General features: G+C 40.6%; 1 protein-coding gene across 4 annotated transcripts in view; it reads left to right on the forward strand.

Annotated features, from left to right (window-relative positions):
• The window catches only part of Cd86 (CD86 molecule), a 70,513-nt gene extending 47,004 nt beyond the window's left edge, over positions 1-23,509 (forward strand). For 3 of the 4 annotated variants that reach the window (XM_046458011.2, XM_046458009.2, XM_046458010.2), the window contains exons 3-7: positions 4,913-5,248; positions 7,498-7,800; positions 10,489-10,647; positions 20,352-20,388; positions 21,850-23,509. In XM_046458011.2, the coding sequence (XP_046313967.1) occupies positions 4,913-5,248; positions 7,498-7,800; positions 10,489-10,647; positions 20,352-20,388; positions 21,850-21,949 (935 nt within the window). In that variant the 3' untranslated portion in view covers positions 21,950-23,509. Of the gene's footprint in view, positions 1-4,912; positions 5,249-7,497; positions 7,801-10,488; positions 10,655-20,351; positions 20,389-21,849 lie in introns of all 4 variants that reach the window. The other variant, XM_046458014.2, reaches the window with a different exon arrangement.
• The last annotated feature ends 1,652 nt before the right edge of the window (positions 23,510-25,161 follow it).

Raw genomic sequence — 25,161 nt, forward strand, 5'->3', positions numbered from 1 at the left:
GATCAGTTAGGAAGCAATTGGCAAGAACAAGTCAGGTCCTTCAATAAATTAAGGGCCACATGAAAGAAAGATGAGTAACAATAGAAATGAGAGACAGTGGGAGGTACTGTCTGATGGCATGTGCTTCCAAGGAACTGGGTTTTTCATCATTCAGTGATGTGTTTTAAATGTTATATTGTACTTCATATACTTAGTAAATAATATTTCATGTAACATGGCATATGTGTGTATTTTATAAAATAAATATAAATATTCTATATGATGATATATAACTCTACATAATTAAGCATTTAATGTGTTTGTCTATGTAATTGAATGTTGGTGAGCATGAAATCAAAGCAAGACTCTTCTTGCCAGAAATACTATCTGGGTCATGAAAATGCCTGGAAAACCATTCCTGGCCTATAACAGAGAATGTCTTAGAGAGACACTTAAAAGATAATGTCCCCAAGGTCCCCAGATGAACACATAATCCTATACCTCTGATAGTTCCTTCTCTCTGCTTCATACAGAGCCACCACCCTTCCCATAGCATATTAAAGTTCAGCTCAGGCTGTAGTACTTCTACATCTTCTCAGCCACACCTGTGCAGACCTTCTCTTGGGTATTTTCTACACATTCTTCAGATAATTATGGACATCAGTGGGTAAGGAAACCATGCGTTGAGGTGGAGGAGAAGAAGATTTGAAGGGAGGAAGAATATCTGTTGTAATCTAAAAGAAGGTATCCAACAGGCAGCTGGAGATAGGCAACTGGAACTCTAGCAACAGTCATGGGCTGGAGATAAACATCTATGAATTATTAATTTACACTTGGCACTTGAATCCATGGAAAGAGAGGAGAAAAAGTGAGAAATCCAACAGGCATTTGAACCAGGAAGTTGGAGATTGGGGAAGAAGACAGAGTTTCAAGGAGAAATGCCCCCAACAGTGTTAAACATTCAGCAGTGTCATCAAATGGACTGAGGTCAGAAAAGAGTACTGGGCTTGGCACTGATGGGAAGTCACTGGCACCTTTGTTGGGAAAGTTTCAGTAGAGATGTGGGGAGTAAAGGCAAATATTTCTGTTCACTTTTTCACGGAGTTTGACTATAAGGCAAAAAGAAACTAAAAACAGGAGCAGGGAGGAAGTGTTTGAAGTAACTGCTGTAAGAAGGAACAGGCCAGTGGGCAGGGTGGTGAGCCTGGGGGTCATTATAATGAGTCTGGACTCCACAGATTTGCAATGTCAGCAGTCGGTACAATGAAATCATTTCCTTCAGGAGGGCTCAACCACTTGATTGTGAGAACAGATAGGTAGACTGAAAGTAGAGTATCCTCAGGATGAATTTTACAGAGACAAAGGGACTCATTTATTAATTGCTGGCAAGGAATCATTGAAAAAACATTGTTGTGCTGTCCAACATGATAGCCACTAGCCATATGTGCTTATTTAAATGTCCATTAGTTAAAATTAAGTAAGGTTAAAAATTCAGTTTCTCTCTCCAGTGCTGCAAAATAAATAAATAAATCCAGTTTCTCAGTCACATTAGCAACATAGCAAGTGCTTAAAAGTTGCAGTGGCTGGTAGTTACCGCATTGTTCAGCCACGGAAAGAACATTTCCATCACCTTGGAAGGTTCTTTTGGAAAGTGCTACAGGAGCGGATCTAGACTGGATAAACTTAGGTCTGGATGAAGAGGGAGAAAGCAATAGTAATGCCCAGAGGAAGAGGAGGTTGTGGACAGGTCCTCCCTGTTCTCCTGTATATGAAGGGGAGGACTCTAGGGGTGGAGCTGCTGTAGATGATGAGGTTCAGGATTATATCATGGGAGTGGGGGCTGCTGAAAGAGTCTGTGGATGAAAACCTATGGGGTTGGCAAGGTGAAAGAACTTTGTTGGTGGACACATCCATGATGAAAGCACCAAGTTTATGGCACGAATTGGTGAGAAAGACCTTGTGTGAAATGCCCAAATCCTCACTGAGCAAGGGACTAGTGAGAATGATTAGTGGCTAACGATAATAAGAGAAGAACAATTCCAAATGGGGAGGTTGTTGCTCAAAGTCCCTGTGAAGTAAAAAAAAAACAAGCTGTGGTTAGGAGACAAATGGCTTCCGTTGGGTAGGACCAGATCCCAATAACAGAACGTAGGAGAAAATGTTTACCAAAGAAGTTAAGGATATAGAAGAATATATTACAGTGGTATGCAGTTTCCAGAGGGCCTAATAAAGCTTTGGAAGAAGTTTAGGAAATGAAGAGAAATTCATGAGTACAGAAAAACATAGAGAGGACCCTTGAATGTGTCACCTACATTTGGTCTGATGGCCAGGAAGACTGAAGTCCCCATGGGGGAACTGACATTAGCCGACTATGAGGTTTGTGTGTCATTCAAACAGTATATTGCTGAGAAGGTCCTTAAGTGTCCTAGGGAACAAATTGCTGATCAGGGAGATGTCCAGCTGAGTTCTTGATCCCCTAGCTCCTGACATCCTCACAGCAATCAGTTATGGCTAGACCATCTCTCTCACCCAAGTGCTGAAGAAGGGTGAGATTCTCAATGCTTTCCACCAGTGGAGTCCCAGTGGGTCCAGCTGCTAGAGGACCTATGCTCTGGGGTCCTAATAGTGGACGCCTGAAGCTACTTAGGGAAAACAGACCTTGAGTCATATCTTCTCCATATGATCAGGAGGGGGTTAGCAAGATGCCTTATGCCTAGCTCCGAGTGATATCATGAAATCCAGTGGTTGGTGAGGGGCTGCAGAGTGGAACCTATGAAATATTTTCAGTTCCACTCAGAATGGACTAGAGTGATTTCCACCCCTATGGTGTGGAGAGGGGATTTGAGGAGGAATAGATAGAAGTAAATCTGCCCTGTCTTCTTCTCTGATCCATTCTGGAGATGGAAACAGAGAACATCTACAGCAGCTTCTCAAATGGGAGTTTTTGTTATGATGCAGATTCCGACCCGGAGCTCTCTGGTGGGAACAGAGGTTCTGCACTTCTGACCAGGCCCAACATGATGCCAATGGCCTGGTCCATAGATCACTCTTTCAGTTGATAGGCAAAGAGGGGAGCAATTTGATGGGGAGAAGAGAAAGCCCTGTATAATCTTTTGGAGAAAGGATTGCAGCAGAAAAGTTGGACTAGTCTGTGAGTGGAGAGAGTAAGTGAGAAGGAGAAAAAAGTACTGTGTGTGGGGATCTGTTGGAGAAATCTCTGTAAATCAAGATAGAAGAAACTATGGATGAGGTCCTTCCCAAGTCTGAAGGCACAATCAATAGCTGAGACACAACATAAAATTGACCAATGTTAAAAGTTGCAACTGGGTCATCTGCCCTTTGTCATATAGCAAATTATACCAAAATCAGAATGTATTCCCCAGAGACAGTGCTGGAAGCTTTTACAGTAGGTGGCACTGTTGCATTATTAGTAAGAGCTCAGCAAAGGTGCCACACAAGATCCAGGTTTGCTTTGCATGTAATCACCAAATACAGTCACTCTTGCTTAGATCATGTTTTCACTGTTCTGAGTACCCATGTAGGTATCCCCTCCTTCACAAAGTTCTAGTGAGAGTAATGTAATAGGCCATAATGCAAAATTTCTGCCTTAATGTCACCGTCCCTTTGCTGAAATCCTGAACGATGACTCTTCATTCAGAACCCAATCTGACTTCCTCCCCCAGGCAGCTCCTAACCTGGTATCATCTAAGCAGGTCTCCTGACCTGCACTTCCCTTCTCCCACTACTTCTTTGCCAAGTCTCAAGTAAGTCTATGACCCAGAAAGACCCTACAAAACCTATGATCAATCACATTTAAGGAGTTGGGTGATACAAATCCCTCCCCATATACCAATATGTCTATGTCCTGGAGGGACCAAAGCCTTTCCTTGCTCTCTCAGCACATCCCCTGTGGATTGTGAGTTTCCAGGAGAAGTGTAACCTGGGAACAACAGGTCTGTGTCATCTGGGATTTCCCTAGTACTCCTAAAACACTTTCTCACCTCCCCACCTGTCATTCACTCCCAACATTTCATTCATGTGCCTTAAATGGTCTCTGACCATCACAAACCCCAAACTACCCCCATTTTGCCCAGTTCTCTTTCTGGTCCCTGAAAGAGCTTGGAGAGGTCACTGAGCAGAGATACCTTGGCTAACTACATGAGTCAAACTGTTTCTGTCCTGGGGAGAGCTGGTCATGGTGGGAGGTCTATAAAGGGAACTGTTTGAATTTTCAAAGATGTTACTCAATGTGGCTCCCAACTAATGAAGCTTAATAAAAGGAGAGATAGCAAGCTGACTAGCAATATCAGCAATCCTTTCACCATAGTAGACCAAGAAACAAGGAGATATGGTGGGGAAAGGAGGGCTTTGGGGTGATATAGCAGTTATGCAGCCTGTTCCAGCTACAGTCATGAGAATTAATGTTCAGGCTGTGGGAAGTTAACAGGTAACTGAACCAACTGTCTAACTCTCAGGAATTCATATTCACAGAACCATACAGTTAGACTCTTCTAACACTTAATCCCCCCACCCCCAGTTCTTTAAAGAGATGAGGAAACTGAGACTCATAAAGATTGCAGTTTGCACAAGGCCATGCATTCAGTTAACAGTGAAGCAAGAACAGAAGTCCTAATTGCCAGGTGTCCAGCATGGATGCAGAGTTTCAGATCTTAATAAAGAGTTCTTCAATCATTGCTGATGAGATATCACCTGATATCATATAAAAAGAAATGGAGGACTGGGGTTGTGGCTCAGTGGTAGAGTGATTGCCTGGCACATGTGAGGCACTGGATTTGATCCTCAGCACCAAATAAATATAAATAAATAAAGGTATTGTGTCCATCTACAACTAAAAAAAATTTAAAAAGAAATGGAGTTGGTTGTTCTTCCCTCTTGCTTCTTCCTTTCCTAATCTCCACCTCTTCTTTTCCAGATGTTGCCTCCCTCAAGAGTCAGGCTTCTTTCAACGAGACTGCAGACTTGCCTTGCCAATTTATAAACTCTCAAAATATAAGTCTGGGGGAGCTTATAATATTTTGGCAGGACCAGCAAAAGTTGGTTTTGTATGAGCTATATTTAGGCAACGAAAAACCTGACAATGTGGCTGCCAAGTATCTGGGCCGCACAAGCTTTGACCAGGACAATTGGACCATGCAACTTCACAATGTTCAGATCAAGGACAAGGGCTCCTATCAATGTATTGTCCATCACAAAGGACCCCAAGGAATTGTTCACCTATACCAGATGACTTCTGAGCTGTCAGTGTTTGGTATGTAGACCATGGGTGTTCAGATCCTCATCCTTGTCAGATAAGACTGCAAATGAGGAGAGAAACATTGGAGTTGGGAGCTCCATTGGCCCCAGGAAGGGATATCATGAAGAGAAGGCAGAAAACAGTCATTTCTGGGAAGTCCGTTTAAAGGGAGCACAGGTTCTGGGAGTAGGGAACTGAAAGTCCCTACATACTTTTATAGTTTGCTTCAGAAGAAGGATCAGAAGGAATATTCTTTGGGGACAAAATAGAGCCTGCTGAACAAAAGTCATGTGGCCAAATGAAAATCATGGGTCATTGTGTCTAGCCAGAGCAGCCTGGAATCATTACATTCATTTGCTCCTTTGGTCCAGGTTTTCCTATTCAGTAAATCTTGGCCTATAACTTCTAGTAACAGCTGACTGATTTGGGTTTTTGCCTCAACCTTTTATAGGTTGCTATGGATGATCTGCTGCACCAACCATAAGCCCAGTAGACTAAAGGGAAATAACTCAATTAAACATAACACACAAAGAGACAAACCTGCTGCTTTCACGAGACCTTGAAAAACCTAAATGTCACCACAGATTTTTAACAAATTGTCATACCATAAAATTAATGGTTTCTGTTCCATTACTTTCTGTTACATTACTGTACTTCTATTAATTTATAGATTCTGTATAGATTTGCAATCACCACTGTATACATGGTATAGAACATTTCCATCACCCTAAACAATTTCCCTTATGAAATTCATTTGTACATAAATCTAGTTTTGCATCCAGTAGTTTCATCATTTTGAAAGTGTCACATAAATGAAGCCATACATTACATAACCTTTTAAGACTGGCTTCTCTTGTTGAGCATAATACCTTTGAGTTTTATCCAAGTTGTTGCAGGTATCAAAAATTTGTTCCTTTTTACTGTTGAGTCCCATTCTATTGTTCATCCATTCAACCTATTGAAAGACATTGGATTGTTTCCAGTTTGGGGCTGTCATGAATAGAGTTGTTATAAACATGCATTTATGGGTTTTTGTGTGAACATAAGTTCGCATTTCTCTAATGTAGATACTGAATCCAGATTAATTCTTGATGAAACAGGTAAAAGAAGATCAGCACCTATTTTGAAACCACAGAATAAAAACAGAGGCAAAAATTGACCATGAATGGGGAGCTGCTGCCCTGCAACCCTGTGTGATTCAAACTAGACATCAGGGATCTCAGGACATTTAAATAAGTTCTAAATCAATGTTTTCAGAGTGTTACCAGGTACCACTGGAGAAGCATGTGATTTAGCTGTAAAACAGTTTTGTTTTTTATTTCAACATGTATTAGAAGAACTATCACTTATTTAACCTATGATTTCATTTGCTATTTAGACTAAATAAGGTCTGGCAAATTCATCTCTACAGACCACATAAACTACAAGCAGAATACTCAAGTAGTATGTTGATATAGCAAAAACTGGAAAAATGACATGTAAATGACTGCTATTTTAGAAAAATACAATAAATTATAAATTAGTATATAGAACTTGAAATCTAGCTAGGAACTATAGAAGAAGAGTAAAAGATTTGGCAGGCAGAGACCTACGTGTCAGGTCTGGGGACCACGTGCCTGTGGTCCTCACCAGCCATAAGAACAAGCATGGCAATCAAAGGCAAGAGAAACCCTGTATTTAGATCATGTGTTTTCCCTATAAGTGGATCGAGTTGGCCTTCATCCTATAGTATGTAATGAAGACAATGGACAGTTGAGCCAAAAAAATCAGTATTCTGAATTTCTAAATCCAAAGCCCCCACCCACTCACCACTGTCCTTCTAGGGTTTCTAAATGAGACCCAGAGCATGTCTACACCACGAAGTCAGTTTCTGGTGGGACTTTATGTCAATCCCTTTCTGCTCTCCTATTCTGATGACCTGGAATGTACCCCTTGGGAAACTTGGGTCCTACAACAGACCAGGTATCCTGCCAAAGACTCTACTCCCTGGAGTAATAGCTTAATTTTAAACCTTTGGTGAGTTCATTTCAGTCCCATCTCTCAGAGAGCATGCCCTTGATTTGGATATGCAGGAAGTAAGCATTCTTCCATAATAAACGGTTATTATATGGTCCTCCCCAAGGGCTAAGACCTGTATTTTAGACACTTTGGGGTTCCCAGGTATGCCTTAATGAGCTCCCAGATCAGGCACTTAATTATTGACTGTTTTCTTATTTATGTATCTAAATTTAGACTATTTTTTCGTATCTCTATTCTGCTTCCAGCTAACTTCAGTGAACCTGAAATAAGGCCACTTTCCAATATAACAGGAGATTCTGGCATAAATTTGACCTGCTCATCTAGTCAAGGTCATCCACCACCTTTAAGGATATATTTTGTTCTAGAAACCCAAAACTCAACTGTTGAGCATGATGGTGTCATGGTGATATCTCAGGATAATGAAACAGAACTGTACAACGTTTCTGCCAGCTTGTCTGTTCCGTTCCCCGATGACACGAGCAATGTCACTATCACCTGTTTCGTATGCACGGCCTCAGGGACGCTTAAGTCTCCACCTTTCAATACAGGTAAAGCTGCTTTCCTAGGCTATTTCTTTCACCAGGTATTATACACAAATGCTTGAGACAAATCAGCCAATGTTCCCAGCTTGCTAGGAAACCTCCTACCAGGCCATTTTATGATAGTACTAAGGAAGATCAAAGTGGAGGGCTCCTGATGCATCTGAGTGATGCGGAGTCCAGGAGTCCGTGAACCTGTGGTGCACTTGAAGGAACAGGTGCTTAGCCCTGAAACTGACCATCTTTTGGGCTATCCTTGAATAGAGGATTTTGAAGGTTTGGGCAGGAAATGCAGAAATTTCTCTAATTCTAACCTTAGAATTCTTCCTTTGATTAAAACACACACACACACACAGAATGTACATACATATAGTACTCATTAGGAATATAGAACTCTTCTAGACATTGTTTATTATGGGATAGAAACTAAAAGGCATGAGATGTCCTCCCTGTTCTTGAGGGTCTTCCAATAGAACCTGAACTCCATAGTGGGGACATATGGAAAACAGAATTCTAAAAAGATTGAATCAGAATCTAAATTATATTACATGGAAATATATGACCAAATTTAAAACAACCAATAATCAGTTTTAAGGGCAGTCACAGACAGGCAAGGTATTTGGGGGTTAGGGAGGCCTTCCCAAAGAGGTGAGACCTTATAATACCATAAAAGATCAGTGGGCTTAACAAGTGTGGTGAGGAGAGGGGAGGGAATTCCAGATGACAGACTCTCAAATTAGTTGTGACTTCTTGCTTAGAAAAATTTGGAGATAGTTCCTAGGCTGAGCAGGTGAGAGGACCGCAAGAATTAGCTGATCTGACATAAGGGCAAGAGATACACCAAAGAAAGACAGAAATGCTTGTGGCATGTTCATGATGTACTATAGGAACTGATCCAGCCGGAGGAAGGGCGTAAACTAAGCAGTGCCCACTAATGGGAGCCTGATGTCTCAAAGTCCCAGCTTTGCCTCAGAGGGTACACATCTATATTTGAGACCCCATTTTGAGGAACAGTAACTGCAAACTTCCCTCCCAGAATAAAGGCAATCTGCACCCACACTGTTCCCATCACTGTTTGATCTTAGCCTGACCTCTTCTCCAATCCATCTGCCTTCTGTTTGCCTTGGCCCTTTCTCTGGCTCTGGCCCTTTGCTTTGGCCCCTCTGATGACTCCCACCTGACCCTTTGTTCCAATCCCTGGATTTGCTGTCTCCTTGCTCCTAGTATCTCGTTCAAACATAATTGGCCTCCAGACTTACTCTCAGGAACATCCCCTAGAGCTAGTCCCCACAAGCCACTTTTACAACAGTGTCAGTCCCTCTCCTGGTACTAATTTCTTCCACTCAGAGAGTTCAGCTTCTGAGAGTCCAGTAAAAGGTGGGTCACCCAGCCCATCCTGGTGGCTTTAACTGCAGCCTCTCTTAGCCTGATAGAAGCCTCTCAAAGTTCTGGCTGAAGTTCAGTACCTTCCTATAGCTACCAGCTTCTCCATTCAAGACTTACCTTGGACCCTCCATGTGGCTCCAGTTTACAAAGAGCAGGGTCTTGCCACGATGGCCTTATTGTGGCTTAAAATTCTGCAGCTTCTCAACGGCTGCCCAAACTTTTCCAGGTACCGCCATCTTCAGAAATGTTTTAGTCCAGTTCTAACTGCCTTGGAAAGATAGGGTTTATCTCTCTGGGTCCCTCTTCTATGGGTTGATCAGAGATAGGTTAGACCTTGAGCCAAGGAACTTTTTCAATGCCAACAGGTAGCAGTATCCATGTTGAAAGTAGAACCTCCTCTACTGGGACTGCCAACCAGGTTCAAGTGTAATAAACTGGGACATACTCAACAGGTATTAAATGTGGCCCTCAATGCTAACAACTTCTCTCCTTACTGTACCAGGCACAGGGCAAGTGTCCAAAAATTGTATAAAGCTAACGGGAGACCAGCTGGTTCTATTTTTTTCTTGCAATTTGGGATTAACTACAAGAACTGTTCCCCCAAGATGCCTAAAAAGTGAGCCACTCAATTTTCTAGCACAAAATCTATTTTTCAACTTCCAAGAAATGTAGGAGTTCCTATGCAAGGAAGTTAAGTCCTGACCTCCAGGGAACTGATTTTGACCCTGACTTCTCAGGCATGAAAAAAATATCAGCGGTTTTCTTGTACATAAAATTCATGTTGAGGAAGCCTGCTGTGACCTCAGTGGGAGAAATGACCACACAAATGTAAACTGGAGGTGGGGGGCCTGTGAGGAATGTTCCGTTTTTTCCAGGTGAGAGGAGTCTAGAACCTGATGTGGAGATGCCAGTGGACAGGGGGATCATGACAAGGGACAGCACATGGACTGGGGGAGCAGAGCACTGTCTAAATGAATGCAGTCAGAGCCTCAGCACAAATACTTTACCCAGATCCCTGTATCATGCCCCAGGTGACCCTCTCCTTTGAGATCATTGTCAGTGTCATCCCCACCTTGGGGAGGGGAAGGCTGCTCAGACCAAGCTCAGAGATGCTGGCTTGATTCTTAGGTAGCTACCAAGGCTCTGAGCCTGGGGCTTCCAATGGCCTCATATTGTGGATTCCTGGCTCCTCTGGCTCCCTGGGCACTTGAGTCCTGGGGAAATGCTGGCAAACACATAAAGAAAACAGCAGCAAATATAATCCTTTTATAAAAGAGTTGCTGGCTGATTGAAATGTGTGGTCATTTCTAGTTCTTCCGACGGACTCCTTGGCTCGTAAAGACCAAACATACTTGGCTGCCTTTGGACTCTTGATCATCTTGAGCATGATATTTGTGGTGGTGTTGTGTCTAAAAAAGCAGAAGCGGCGGCGGAGGCAGCAGCACCAGCAGACTGCCGGCTCTTCTGAAGGTGATTAGTGAGTATTTGTCATCTCTGCAGATGCCACTTTGCAGCTACTTGCCCATCAGCTGCCTCTGGAGCTCGTTGGCTGAGCCCAGACTGGCCAAAAAGTCAGTGAATTGTTGGAGGAAAAGGTTTTCCCTTGGGGTTTGGAGGGTCCATAGGACTCTGCAGGCTGATGATGTTGCCCTGAACTTTTAGAAAAGGCAGCATTTTGAACTGAAGTCTAAACATGCACTTTGGGTTTCTAGCCAAAGCTGACTATTACTTGCTTTACCTCCCTCACTACCACTTACCTTATTGTGACAATAATTTTGATAAAGTGAAGTGGTGAAAACAATTGTAAACAGTGGAGGTTATGGATTTGGTCGTGTTCCAGCAAGAGTGTTTGCTAGATGACAAGACTTTGTTTTCTCATTTCTAAAGGTCTAGGCTTCCTATGAAATAAGTTAGATGCGTTGTTCACCATTGACTTGCAAATAATATATTAATTTTTTACTGAATACAAAGTGCTACATATCTATTATCAAGTCTACCCCAAACAAAAACCACCTCAATTCCACTCCTGAGAAAAACGTGGTTTGCAGACACCATTTTAGGCATTTTCTGGATTTTCATATTTATAAATCTATGTTATTATTCATAATTGGGATATATAATAAGGATTATTTTCACATGTTATATAATACCATCTGACCCGTTTTCTAACTTTGTTGTGCCAAATGTAACAAGACAATTTTCAGTGTCATAAATATCATTATACAGCATCATTTTAAAGAGTAGCAAGATATTCCATTATGTAGCTATGCCCTAATTTATTTTATTTATTTTTATTTTTTTTTTTTTACATTAAGAAAGGAATGTTTTATTTAAGGACTCGGCTGGTAACACACTACCATATTTCCCTTTACAATTTGCTCACTCTAATTGTTAAAACATTTCCTGCTATTTCAGAAAAGCAGAGACCACAAAAGCCTATAGATGAAGCACCACAAGGTTTACACTGAAGGAACAAATTTGTTTTGCAGCCTTCATTCAGAAGCTGTTTAAACATGTCTTGTATGATCTCTTTCTTTTCTTTCTCTTTTCGTTTTTCAGAATTGAACACTTGAACTTCTGTTGGCTTTATTTTATTTTTTTTTTATTTTTTTTATTGGTTGTTCAAAACATTATAAAGCTCTTGACATATCATATTTCATACATTAGATTCAAGTTGGTTATGAACTCCCAATTTTACCCCAAATACAGATTGCAGAATCACATCGGTTACACATCCACATTTTTACATAATGCCCTATTAGTAACTGTTGTATTCTGCTACCTTTCCTATCCTCTACCATCCCCCCTCCCTCCCCTCCCATCTTCTCTCTCTACCCCATCCACTGTAATTCATATCTCTCCTTGTTTATTTTCCCATTCCCCTCACAACCTCTTATATGTAATTTTGTATAACAATGAGGGTCTCCCTCCATTACCCTGCAATTTCCCTTTTCTCTCCCTTTCCATCCCACCTCATGTATCTGTTTAATGTTAATCTTTTCTTCCTGCTCTTCCTCCCTGCTCTGTTCTTAGTTGCTCTCATTATATCAAAGAAGACATTTGGTATTTGTTTTTTAGGGATTGGCTAGCTTCACTAAGCATAATCTGCTCTAGTGCCATCCATTTCCCTGCAAATTCTATGATTTTGTCATTTTTTAGTGCTGCGTAATACTCCATGGTGTATAAATGCCACATTTTTTTTATCCATTCATCTATTGAAGGGCATCTAGGTTGGTTCCACAGTCTAGCAATTGTGAATTGTGCTGCTATGAACATCGATGTAGCAGTATCCCTGTAGTACGCTCTTTTAAGGTCTTCAGGGAAAAGTAGCACAAAAGTTGATAACAAAAATCAACAAATGGGACTTACTTAAACTGAAAAGTTTTCTCTCAGCAAGAGAAACAATAAAAGAGGTAAATAGGGAGCCTACATCATGGGAACAAATTTTTACTCCTCACACTTCAGATAGAGCCCTAATATCCAGAGTATACAAAGAACTCAAAAAATTAAACAATAAGAAAACAAATAACCCAATCAACAAATGGGCCAAAGACCTGAACAGACACTTCTCAGAGGAGGACATACAATCAATCAACAAGTACATGAAAAAATGCTCACCATCTCTAGCAGTCAGAGAAATGCAAATCAAAACCACCCTAAGATACCATCTCACTCCAGTAAGATTGGCAGCCATTATGAAGTCAAACAACAACAAGTGCTGGAGAGGATGTGGGGAAAAGGGTACTCTTGTACATTGCTGGTGGGACTGCAAACTGGTGCGGCCAATCTGGAAAACAGTATGGAGACTCCTGGGAAAGCTGGGAATGGAACCACCATTTGACCCAGCTATTGCCCTAATTTATTTACTGACCAACCCCATTTGTTGGATGCTTGGGTTCTTCTAATAGCTTTGCTACTATAAAACGCATAGCGTGGAATAGCCTCCTCACTGACTTCTGTTGTTGTGTCTAATGAGTGCAAAATGGTCCCTGACTCTATAATAATTCCATGCCTATTTGTGGTTTGGGCTGGTCTGAGTAAGATAAGATTGGACCTTATATCCGTAATTGCCTCAGTAGTAGTTTGGTTGGTGTTGATAATGAAGGTAACGTAATTTGTGATAGAAAGCACAAGAGGAGTAATGCTTTTGTATTTTGTATTTGAGATTTCAGTGTACACATTTTAAGATCTATTTGGAAAATAGATGGATGACATTTAGGAAATAGATGGATGGCAGTTATTAATTTCATTCTGCTGTATTTTGAAAGGGGGAAATTAGGGGAGAAAGGCATGCCTTGAAGTGGAAGGGTGACCATTAGAGAAGAGGGAGGGAACCAGAGAGAGAGAGAGAGAGAGAGAGAGAGAGAGAGGAGGGGAGAGTGCATGGGGCAGGGGAAAAGGTGTTGGGAAGTGAAATTGATCAAATTGTATTTTTATGAATGTAAAATTGTGACACAATGAAACTCCCTATTCTATATAATTGAGATGCACTAATTTAAAAACAAAAAAGAAATAAGAAGACACCTTAATAATGATAGCTTTGGGGTCTTTTAGCTAAGATCAGGTACAGAGTTGCTTTCATAAAAAAACAAAATTATAAAATGAAGGGGGAAATTGAGGAATAATTTTCAAATATCAATAAACTACTACAAAGCTTTATAGCAGAGTCACTCAAACTATCAAAGTATGGAGTGAATTGAGCCATTTCTATGAAAAAAAATGTGAAAGTATAATATTCAGAGCACAGGGTCAGATGTGCAGACATTTCATGCATCTCCAGGTTTTGACTTTTCAAGATGAGAGTTTTGAGCTTCTCTTTCTTTCAATCTCTTTCAATTTCATTCCATTTAGAATGACCCAAATATGCAGAAGCAATCTTCATCTTGGGAGTAAGCTATTTCCTAAATTTGCTTTCACGTTGAAATGATCAGTTTACAATTGAAACAAAAAAGAAGGGATTGAGAAAAAGAGACTAAGAATATTTCCCTGTGATACACAGAAAATTTTAGGACACTAGATAAGCGAGTTAAAAGAGGATGCATGTGTATGCAAGATAGAAATTGAAGGAGGGTTAAAGAAGCTATGTGTGTGCACATAAAATGGTCACTTTGTAAAAGGCAGAAGACATAACTGGGCATGCTTGTAATGGCCCATGCCTGTAATCCCAGCAACTTGGGAAGCTGAGGCAGGAGGATTCCAAGTTCAAGGCCAGCCTTGGCAACTTAGTGAGACCCTGACTCAAAAATCTCAAAATAAAGATGATTGGGGATGTGGCTCAGTTGGTAGAGTGCTTTGGGTTCATTCCCTAGTGACACACACCCACACACACACACACACACACACAGGCAGAAAACAAGAGGCGATTGAGCATATGTTACCCTCAAGAAAGTGATAAAGATATTGGTAGGAAAAAGTTACAGTCAATTACCTGTGCCAGCTAGTTTGGCCAAAAAAAAAGAATTCTTGATACCTGTGAAGGGAGGCATGCCACATACAAACATCATGTAAGTACAAGATGTTTGTAAATTTGAGTTCTGTAGCCTTGGCAATATCTACCTTCACTTTGTGGCTACTTCTGGCATTGGCTTTGTGATAAGTAGAATATTGACCCTAACATAAATGTCCACCTCCACCTCCTAAACCTTCGAACCTATAATATGTTATCTCACGTGACAAAGGGATTGTGCATTGACAATTAAGGTACTGAGCCTGAGACGAGGAGATTAGCCTGAATTATCCAGGCAAGTCCAATCTAATCACATGAGTCAGAGACCCCACATTTTGAACTTGGAGAAAGAAACCCATAAGCCAAGGAGGGTGGACCACCTGTAAAGGCTGAAAATGGCCTTCAGTGGTCAGTCAGCCTATAAGGAAATAGGGATATTAGCTGTACAGTCACAGGGATTTGAATTCTGCCAACAGACATGGAAGCAGTCATGATCCAACCACAGAGATGTAAGCCTATTGATAACTAGTAGGAATTTCCTCAAAAATGGAACTTCCCACTAATCTAACATTAATCCTTTTCTCAGAGGACATAGTCCTCAAACTAAGCATTAAAAGTTACATCCAGTGCTGGGGTTGTGGCTCAGTGGCTCAGCACATGTGAGGCACTGGAGTTTAATCCCCAGTACCACATAAAACTAAATAAAGGTATTGAGTTCATTGACAACTAAAAATATATTTTTTAAAAATGGTCACATCCAGATTTTGTTTGTTAGTTTTCTATGCCTCAACTATACATATTTACCTTATTAGGCCATGTCAATAAATAAAAAAGAAATGCCAAGGTTATCTTAGCTGGTTTCTAATCCCTCCTTTCCCCATCCCCTCCCCTCCCCGTCCTTCCCCCTCCCCCTCCTCCTCCTTTTTCTCCTTCTCTCTCTCTCTCTCTCTCTCTCTCTCTCTCTCTCTCTCTCTCTCTCAAATAGGGCACATAAGGTACAAGAAACTGTAACTATGAGTTACTGTCTTTGTCCATCAGAGTTGCCCCCATTGGTTTACCCACTTGGGACTTGTGTGGCTGAAGCATGTATATAATAGGACTAAGCAAAACTAGCAGGGGTTACAACCAGCTCCCTCGAACAAACAGAAGAGTCTCATCTCTCTCAGCAATGATTTCTTAAAGGCCAAGTGTCTTTTACAAAATACATCACCTTTAGTCAACATTTAAACAGAAACCTTCACAGTTTAAAAACCGAAAGTTGATGATATCATCTCATTTGCCCTTCAAGATGCTAAATTGATAATCAAATCCAAAAGTATAGAAACAGATTTTTTTTTTATTGTCTGCTTTCATTTTTAAATAGGGGCTTTTTTTAAAAAAATATTTTGTAATAGGTTTGAAAGAATAGTTTAATAATTCTGTGTTGGTCTGCAGACATCTGAAACATTATATTCAGCTCTAAGCACCACTCTTATTTTTTTCTTAGAAGTGTCAATGTTTTCAAGAGGAACTTTGAAAATAATAGAACCTAACCCAGATCTATAAAGTGTCTGGGAGCTCAGTAAAACAAGACAGAGCTCACGTGTCTTAGCTCCTTCTGTGTTGCTATAACCAAACACCCAAGACCAGATGCTTTATAAGAAGTTTATTTTGGCTCATGGTTTTGGAGGCTGCAAAGTTCAAGCTTTGGCAGCCACATCTAGTGAAGCAGATAGCATCACATAAGGCAGGTACATGACAAAGTAGTGCATATGGAAGAGCACATGCATAAGAGGAGACCAAGGGAAGGTGGAAGGCTTTGTAGCAACCTGATCTTGCAGCAACCAACCCAGCTCTGTGAGACCTAACCCACTCCCATGAGATGGGCATTAATCTCTTCCAAGGGTAGTGCATAACTACCTCCTAGTAGGCCTCACATCTTAACATTACTCCACCTCTCATGACCCGCACCCTGGACACTGGGATTCCAGCACATGGATCTTTAGGGGACAGACCCCATCCAAACCACAGCAACTGAAAATGTTGAGCTGAGAAAAAGCCCAAAAAGAAAGACGTGCTGATTCAAATATCTGAAGAGCTGACACAGGGTACAAAGATTACACTTACATGGGTGGCCCCAAAGGACATCTCAGTGAATGAAGGTTATAAGAAAGTCCAAGGAAACAAGAGACACTTTTCTAACAATTAAAAGTCTTAAAATTGTGTGGAAGAAATGGACTTCTGCATTCTTCCACAAAGATTCACTACTACAAGAACTATCCTTCTGCCATGAAAAAATAGAAATCAGTAAAAAAAAAAAAAAAAGTAACAGCTGTTTTCAGACCTTAGACAACAGGCAGCAGAAAAAAAAATGTAGGAAAAGGTGAGAAGAGCCCTATGATTGCCCCCAATTTACTGCCTACTCTCCAGGCTGCTCTTAAGTAGGGGAAGTCCTGGTACCAAAACTAGAAAAGGACATTGCAAGAAAAGAGGACTCAAACAACCCTGTGAGTACAGATGTCAAAATTCTTAACAAAATTATAACCCAAAATCTAGCAATATATTAAAAACATGCTACACCAGAATCAAAAAGGTCTTATTCTAGGGACACCGAAAAGCTGAATATTCAAAACCAATGAATAAACTTCACCACATTAGCAGACTAAAAGAAAAACCAGGTGATCATGTCAAGGAACACAGAACAAAGCTTTTGACAAAATTAATACCCATTCATAATTTTTAGACAGGAAGAAAAACTCTCATAAAAGTAGGAATTCAAGGGGAATCCTTCAACTTGACCAAGGACATCTACCAAAATTCTTCCCTTACCATGATATTTTCTGGTAAAGCCTGATTGCTTTTCCCCTGAGATTGGGACTAAGACAAGGACATTCACTCTCACTGCCTTTGTTCACTGGAGAAACTGGCCAGCACGCCAAGATTAAAACAACAAACAAACAATGAAAGGCACACAGATTGGAAAGGAAGAAGAAAAATTGTATTTTTTTTGGCAGATAACATGACTGTGTTTGTAAATACGCCTATGATCTATATCTGGGAGGAATATACCATGGATTGAACTCAGGGGCACTCGACCACTGAGCCACATCCCCAGCCCTATTTTATATTTTATTTAGAGACAGAGTCTCGGTTGCTTAGCGCCTCGCTTTGAACTTGAGATTCTCCTGCCTCAGCCTCCCGAGCCGCTGGGATTACAGGCATACACCACCTCACCCAGCACCTATAATCTATTTAAAAGCTATAAGAGCTAATAAGTGAGTGTAGCACAGTCACAGGGTAAATAAAGGTCAAGATACAAAATCAAGATCCATTGTATTTCTGTATAGTAACAGTGAACAATCAAACACTGAAATAATGTTTAAATATAATTTACAGTAGCACCAGATAATATTAAAGTTTGGGAATAAATTTAACAAAGAAAACACAAAACCCGTATGCTGAAACAAATAAATTTAATGAAACAAGTATAAGACCTGTATACTGAAAGCCACAAAGCAGTATTATTGATGAAAATGAAAGCCAACCTAAATAAATGAAGATAGAAGCCACATTTATGGATCAGTAGACAAAATATTGTTAAGGTATCAAGTGTCCCCAAATTGATTAATGGATTCAAAGCAATCTCAATCAAAATCCCGAAAGAATTTTTAGTAGAAATCAAAAAGCCAGTTCTAAGGTATGTGGAAATGAAAAGAAGCTACATGGCCAAAAGAATTCTGAAAAATAAGAACAAAGATTAAAGACTTATGTCACCTAATTTCAAGATCTACTGTAGAGTTATATTAATTGAAACAATGTAATATTGTTTAAAACTAGACACCCTCAATCAATGGAACAAAACAGTAAAAAAATAAACTCACATGGTTAACCAATTTGATACAGGTGCCAAAATAACCCCATGAAGTGATGGTGTTGAGAGAATTAGAGAGCCACATGGGGAAATCTGAACATACAAAAAAATGACTGAATGTGGATCATAAATGCAAATGTGAGAGCTAACATTAAAAAACTTCTGAAAGTAAACATAGGAGAAAATCTTTGTGGCCTTTGATTAGGCAAATCTTCTGAGATAGTTCCCAGTAAACACAAATCAAGTCATAAAAAAATAAAATTGATATATTGGACTTCATCAAAATAAAAAACATTTGGTCTTTTTTTGTTTTAACAGATACAACTTTTTAAAATACCTTTATTTTATATATTCACTTTTTGTGGTGTTGAGGATGGAACCCAGTGCCTTGCACATGCTAGGCGAGTGCTCTACCACTGAGCCACAACCCCAGCCCACATTTGGTCTTTGACTGTGTTAAGAAATCAGAAAGTGAAGGGGCTGGGGTTGTGGCTCAGCGGTAGAGCATTCACCTAGCACATGCGAGGTGCTGGGTTCAATTCTCAGCACCACATAAAATAAATAAATAAATAAAACAAAAGTTAAAAAAAAAAAAAAGAAATACCCAATCTTTTAAAAAAAGAAATCAGAAAGTCAAGCACAGGCAGGGAGGAAACATAAATGTTTGCAAAATACATATCTGATAAAGAATGTATATCTAGAATAAATAATTATATATTACTAATGATTAATAGGAGATAGTCCATCATTTAACAAAAGAACATATTCATACAATGAAAAAATTTTAAGCTATAGAAAGAATGGGCTCCTGGTAATATGCAACAACACAGATGAATTTCTAAAGTATTCTTCTAAGTAAAGAAACCAGGCACAATACTGTACATTATACAATCCCATTTATATTTATATCCTTTTTCTCAAGATTCAAGAAAAAGCAGAACTAATGTGACATTAAGCAGATCAGTGGTTACTAGGAGAAAAGATATTGATTGAAAGAAGGCAGGAGGAAACTCATACAAATATTTTTTTTCATGATTTTGATTGGTTACGTAACTGCATACTTAAAAAACTCACCAAACTTAATGCTGAAAATGATTGAATTTTACCGTTCATTAATGTGAAACTGTCAATGAGAGGAAGTGTTCAAATGACTCTATTTGTAGTAAAAATTGAGTCACAAGACAAACAAGGCTGTTGTTGAGAGGATTTCCGTGGTCCCTAAATTCCTCCAAGGGTGCCAAAGTGAACAACACTTAAGACTGTGCGATTCTGAGTGGGACAACAGTATGGACACAACAATTAGGGAAACCTAGAGGAAATACATCCCAAACTGCATCTGCAGCTAAGTCTATATGAATAGTAATTATGGCTTGGGAGTTCTGACTGGCTAGAGAATTCCATTAGGCCTGTGCATGCAACAGTGGGTACTATCTATTTGGTGGCATCACTGGGCATCAACATCTTCAAAAGTTCCTTTCCTTCACCTTCTAAATTTGCTTGCAAAAAAAAAGGATTGGAAACTCTTTTTTTTTTTTTTTTTTTTTTTTTTTTTACCACAAAATGATTGCTAAAACAAAAGGTATTACCCGTCCCAGTGGTATTTTTATTTCAGGAAGGATAGAGCTTTAATTGGAAAAAAAAAAATCTATGTCCAACATTAGCACTTAAGACACAGTGATCAGGAGAAGGCTTTTACTTTTTGGATGCAAGGAGCTCCTTGCCTGTCCCTGTGAAATGGCCTCATTTCAGTAACCATCTCTTTCATGTATGAGGCCATCACAATGTCTGAGTCCTAGGACTTTAAAATCCCTTCAAGTTTTTCCTGTTTTCATATGTATGAGGAATACAATTTCTAAGGTTGTTTTTGGTCTCTTTCAGAAACCATCAAAATGGAGAGTGAAGAGACCAAAGAAAGGTGAGTCCTGACCCTGCAGCAATTGCTAAATGAGGTCTGATCCCCCGAGGGTCTATGGTTTGAATAGTCTGGAACCTGAGCCTGCTGAGACCTCAGCAGACAGGAGCTCATGGGGAGGGAGGGGAAAGTGAGACTGGTTAGTCAAGTCATGGTCAAGTAAAAATGAATACCCAGGGTTCTGATGAGGTGAGCATGGGCTGCATCTTATTCACCACGGAAACTCAGCTCCTAGCACAGTGCCTGAGCTAGTGAATGCCCTGCATATGTGGGATGATTAAAAGAAGAACTGAGGAATAATAATAATACGTTCTCTTCAGCCTCGGTGCCTTTGCATCTGCTGTGCCCTCTACTTGGAAGGTTCTTCTGCCACTGCTTCACCTCATTCTTCAGATTTTGCTCAAGCAGCACTTTCTTAAAACCCTTTCCCAAACTAGATCATATCCACCTGTTAGAGTGTCTTGTGGATCCCTGGACTTTTTCTTCAAAATGGCAGATTATACTAACCTATTTGTGAAATTATCTTATTAAACTCTATGAAGAAAACTAAATTAAACTCTACGGAGGGCAGAGACCTATCAGATAAGACCATCATTGCACCACCAGCACCTAGCACAGTGCCTGGCATATGGTAGGTGCCCAATCAGTATTTGTTAAATGAATGAAAGAATGCATGAAAGTTCCTGATTATAAATCCTTTCACAACATAATATAACTAGATTGTCTGGACTCCCATCCCTTTTGAGGAATTGGGCTCTCCAGAATAGCAAGACTCTGACTGCCTGGTCATAGGGTCAAGCAACCCTCAAACAAAAATCTGGCCACAGAGACAAGGTTATGACCCCCAGGGCACTGAAGCCACCAGAGTGCTCTGCACTAATCCAGTGATTCTAGCAGCAAGACTAATTGGGGAGCCAGGGTACAAGGTCCTGCCTGTCTTGTCAGACGCAGTTCAGAGATGGTCTAGAAGAGCCTATAATGAGAAGACAGCAGAGAATCAGCACAGGGCAGGGACAAGGCCAGATAGAAATGCAAGCTCAGCCGGACACAATGGCACACACCTGTGATCCCAGTGGCTCAGGGGCTGAGGCAGGAGGATCACTAGTTCAAAGCCAGCCTCAGCAAGGGCGAGGTGTTAAGCAACTCAGTGAGACCCTGTCTCTAAATAAAATACAAAATAGGACTGGGGATGTGGCTCAGTGGTTGAGTGCCCCTGAGTTCAATCCCTGGTACCCCCCACCCAAAAAAGAAAAAAAAATCCAAGGTAATTGTTGAAGGAGGCAATGATGATGATGTAGACCAGGGTTCTTTTCTCCCACCTTCTCTATCTCTCTCTTCAATAATTTGTTTCTATTCATTGTTATTACGATGGTCCCCTTTGTCTGCCTTATCACTGAAATCTAGAAAAATAAAGTGGTATTACATGAAATCTCACCCAATCCTTTTTTTTCCCTATTTTTCCAGAGTGGAAATCCATGAACCTGAACAAAATGATGAAGAAATTCAGTGTACTGTTCACTATTCAAAGACACCTTCAGGCAACCATAATGCTACACACTTTTAATTAAAGCACAAATTCCATATAAGTATTCATGTCCCTTTCCTCTGTAAGTTTTGGGGCAGCCTTTTTTGATTTCGTGCTGGAGATGAGAGAACATTACCCTTAGTACTAATGGGGGCTCCAAGACTCCTTCTGAGTGAAATAACCTCCCTAAAATATCAGCTCTGTTCCCTGTGCCAGTAAGCAGATATAAATTTTCTATCTGCTTCTTTTAATTTCAGAGCGCACTCATGGGCTGAGCCCACCTGAATGACTCCTTGCCTGGGAATAATGTTTAGGACCAATGCCTCCGACTTCAGATCAGATTCCTTTCTTAGTTTTACCGAATTTGTTTTTATAGGGAACTCCTAGTTCTGAGAACAGTTACTTTTATCTGCCTCCACACTCTAAGGTGGTGCCTCATTTCATTCTCTGAACTTGGAACTGAACAACTACCTCTTCCACCGGAGTAGGAGTTATGTATTTTACAACTTTCTCGTGTTCATGTTAATATTTTAAAATATAAAGAAACATATACTGTGATAATGTAATTAGTATGTTCTGAAGAAAAGCCCACCACTTGTAAGGAATGCTTTCCCCCTTCAGGACGGTAGAGAATACAAGGACCTAGTTAGAGTACAGGCCACAGTGAGGGGAACGCCTCCATTTTGGGAAATCAGGAAAGACAGAGAGAAACTGGATCCTGGAGCCGTTTCTGTCTGGGTTGCTGCTGTTATTGGGAGGATTCACCTGCCCAATAAGCAATTAAACAAGTGTTGGCAGAGAGCATTGAGAAAGCAGGGAAATGCTGTGTCTTGTGAGCCCTATTTTCTCTGGAATAAAAAAACGACTCAGATGCAAGAGAGACCACCATGCTCCTGAGAAAACAACAAAAGATTTCAACCAACAAGATATAAATGAAATAAATGGTCTATCGGGTCCTTTGAGAAGTCTCAAAGAAGCCACAGATGGACAGTCTGTCCAAATGGACTTAGACAAACAGAAGTTTCCCTGGTGGTCAGTGAGGGATTTTGATGATAGCCGAGTTATTGTGAAGTTTCATCTGATTGGAAGCAGAGCTGGGGAGGAGAGCGCTCACCTGGATGACATGAGTGGACAAGGCCAGGACTCTTCCAACCCATGGTCAAGAGAGAGGAGCTGGAGTGGAAGTAGGAAGGCCAGGCTGCAATCCTTAGCCGGTGGACGTCCTGGGGGATATGAACGGCCCACAGCAGGGCCAGCCAACTGAGGACCATTTGTGTTGGAAGCAATGACTGGAAAACTGGATACAAGCAAGAGAGAACCCAGTAGAAATGAGCGGGAAAGCCTGGCTGTACAGTGGCATAGCAAAGGAGGGACCAGCCTCAGTCCAAACCCAAAGAGATCTTTAGGAGGCCCAAGTCTTACAAAATTGTTCTTTATATTTTCCATAAAAGGCTGTGGAGGGTTGTGGACTGCTACCAGAGTCAGGCTGATCCTTGGGATATTACCATCCGTGCATCCTGCCCCTGCCTGCCCCTAGCTGGTTGGTTTCTAGTATGTTTTGTATAAAGTAGTTATCAATAAAGAGTTTTGGTGCAATTATTTAAGCCTGCATCTTCTATAATACCCAAGCCTTGTAGCCTGATGTCCCTCTGGGTCCTCTTATGCACTTCCTTTCCCCAGCATCTTTGTGGCTGGACGTCTTCGACTCCTTCTCCTCTCTTCCCCCTAGCCGTTGCAGAAGGGGAGCTTACGGACTCCTACATATTTATCTCAGTGGTGGAACATTAAAAAACAAGTGAGAGAGGTTGTTTCTGAGGACAACTAGGAAATTCCGAGTAAGAAGGACACCTGCTTTTACGTTTGTAACCTTTCACACTCAGTAATTTTTAAATGATGTGCTCACATGTACGTTAAACAACTGTTTAATATAAAGCTATTTCCTGAAAATATTCTGACTATAAAATCATGGTTATAAAGGCATACACGGACATAGACCTGTAGCATGTGAGAAGGGCCAGGAAGTTTCTGGAAAATAAAGAAAACTAGACTCTGTGAGGGCAGGGATATGACGGGCTTTACCAATGGATCCCAGGCAACAAAGGCAGTGCTTCAAAACATATTTGTTTAAAGATTGAATGAAACATGGACATGCCCTTTGGTGAAGGCATCACTCCTTTATATACTAAATTCTCCAGGCCTGCTGAGTTACAAGTGTGGGGGAAAGAAAGAAAGGAAAAAAAAAAACCAAAGAGAAAGTGGAACGAGGTCATCATTTATAATAATAGCACTAGTTTGGTGACTGTGTGTTTACCATGTGCCAGCTGCTCTTCTAAACCTTTGAACTCATTATGCCTTTTAATCCTCACAACCACCCTGAGAGGATGGCTGACCCATTTTGCTGAAGAAGAAAGCTAAGCTCAGAGATGTCCAAGTAGTTTACCCCAATGTTGTTCACTTAGTAAGTGGGGAAATTTAGAAAGTAGAGCTGGGGAAACTGGGAGTCACTCCCCCATCCCAACACCCCACTTTATTTCTCACCTCTCTAACTATGACAGTTGTGTACAGGTTGAACATCTCCACTGCATCTTGCACTATACCACTTCAGCCCCTTCTTTTCTCAGGCCCTTATTTACTCATTGCAAGAACATGGAAGTCATTCACTACCCAGCTGATCCCAGTGTCCTACCCTGCCAAACAAACAAGGAGCCAATAGTGAAAAAAGCTCTCCCTCCCATTCCTTTCCTGAGCCACACCACCCTGACCTCCAGCTTCTTCTGTGCGTTTCCATAGACACACTCTGCCTATGTGTGTGCATGTGTCTGTGTATTCTCCTTATTTGAGCAAATTTGTTTTTTCCTACACCAGAGTCTAAGAAAATCTGAAGGCTTTTGCTAGGATCATTAGGAGAGACACCAGGTTCCACCGTAACACTTCACATTAAAAACATACAGCTATATTTTATCGGTTTTCAGTCTTGCCCATATGCTAGCAAGTTGGGGGGTCTTAAAAGTGAGGTTCTGATGCAGCCACATCTATGTTTATAGAAGCTAAATTCATAATAGCTAAACTATGGAACCAACCTAGGTGCCCTTCAATAGATGAATGGACAAAGAAAATGTGGTAAATGTATATAATGGAATATTATTCAGCCATAAAGAAGAATGAAATTATGGCATTTGCCAGTAAATGGATGAAACTGGAGACTATCATGCTAAATGAAATAAGCCAATCCTTAAAAACCAAAAGCCAAA

Source organism: Marmota monax, unplaced genomic scaffold (assembly GCF_021218885.2).
Source record: "Marmota monax isolate L192 unplaced genomic scaffold, Marmota_monax_Labrador192_F-V1.1 WCK01_AAM20220418_F8-fsc00052, whole genome shotgun sequence".
Classification (NCBI taxonomy): Eukaryota; Metazoa; Chordata; class Mammalia; order Rodentia; family Sciuridae; genus Marmota; species Marmota monax.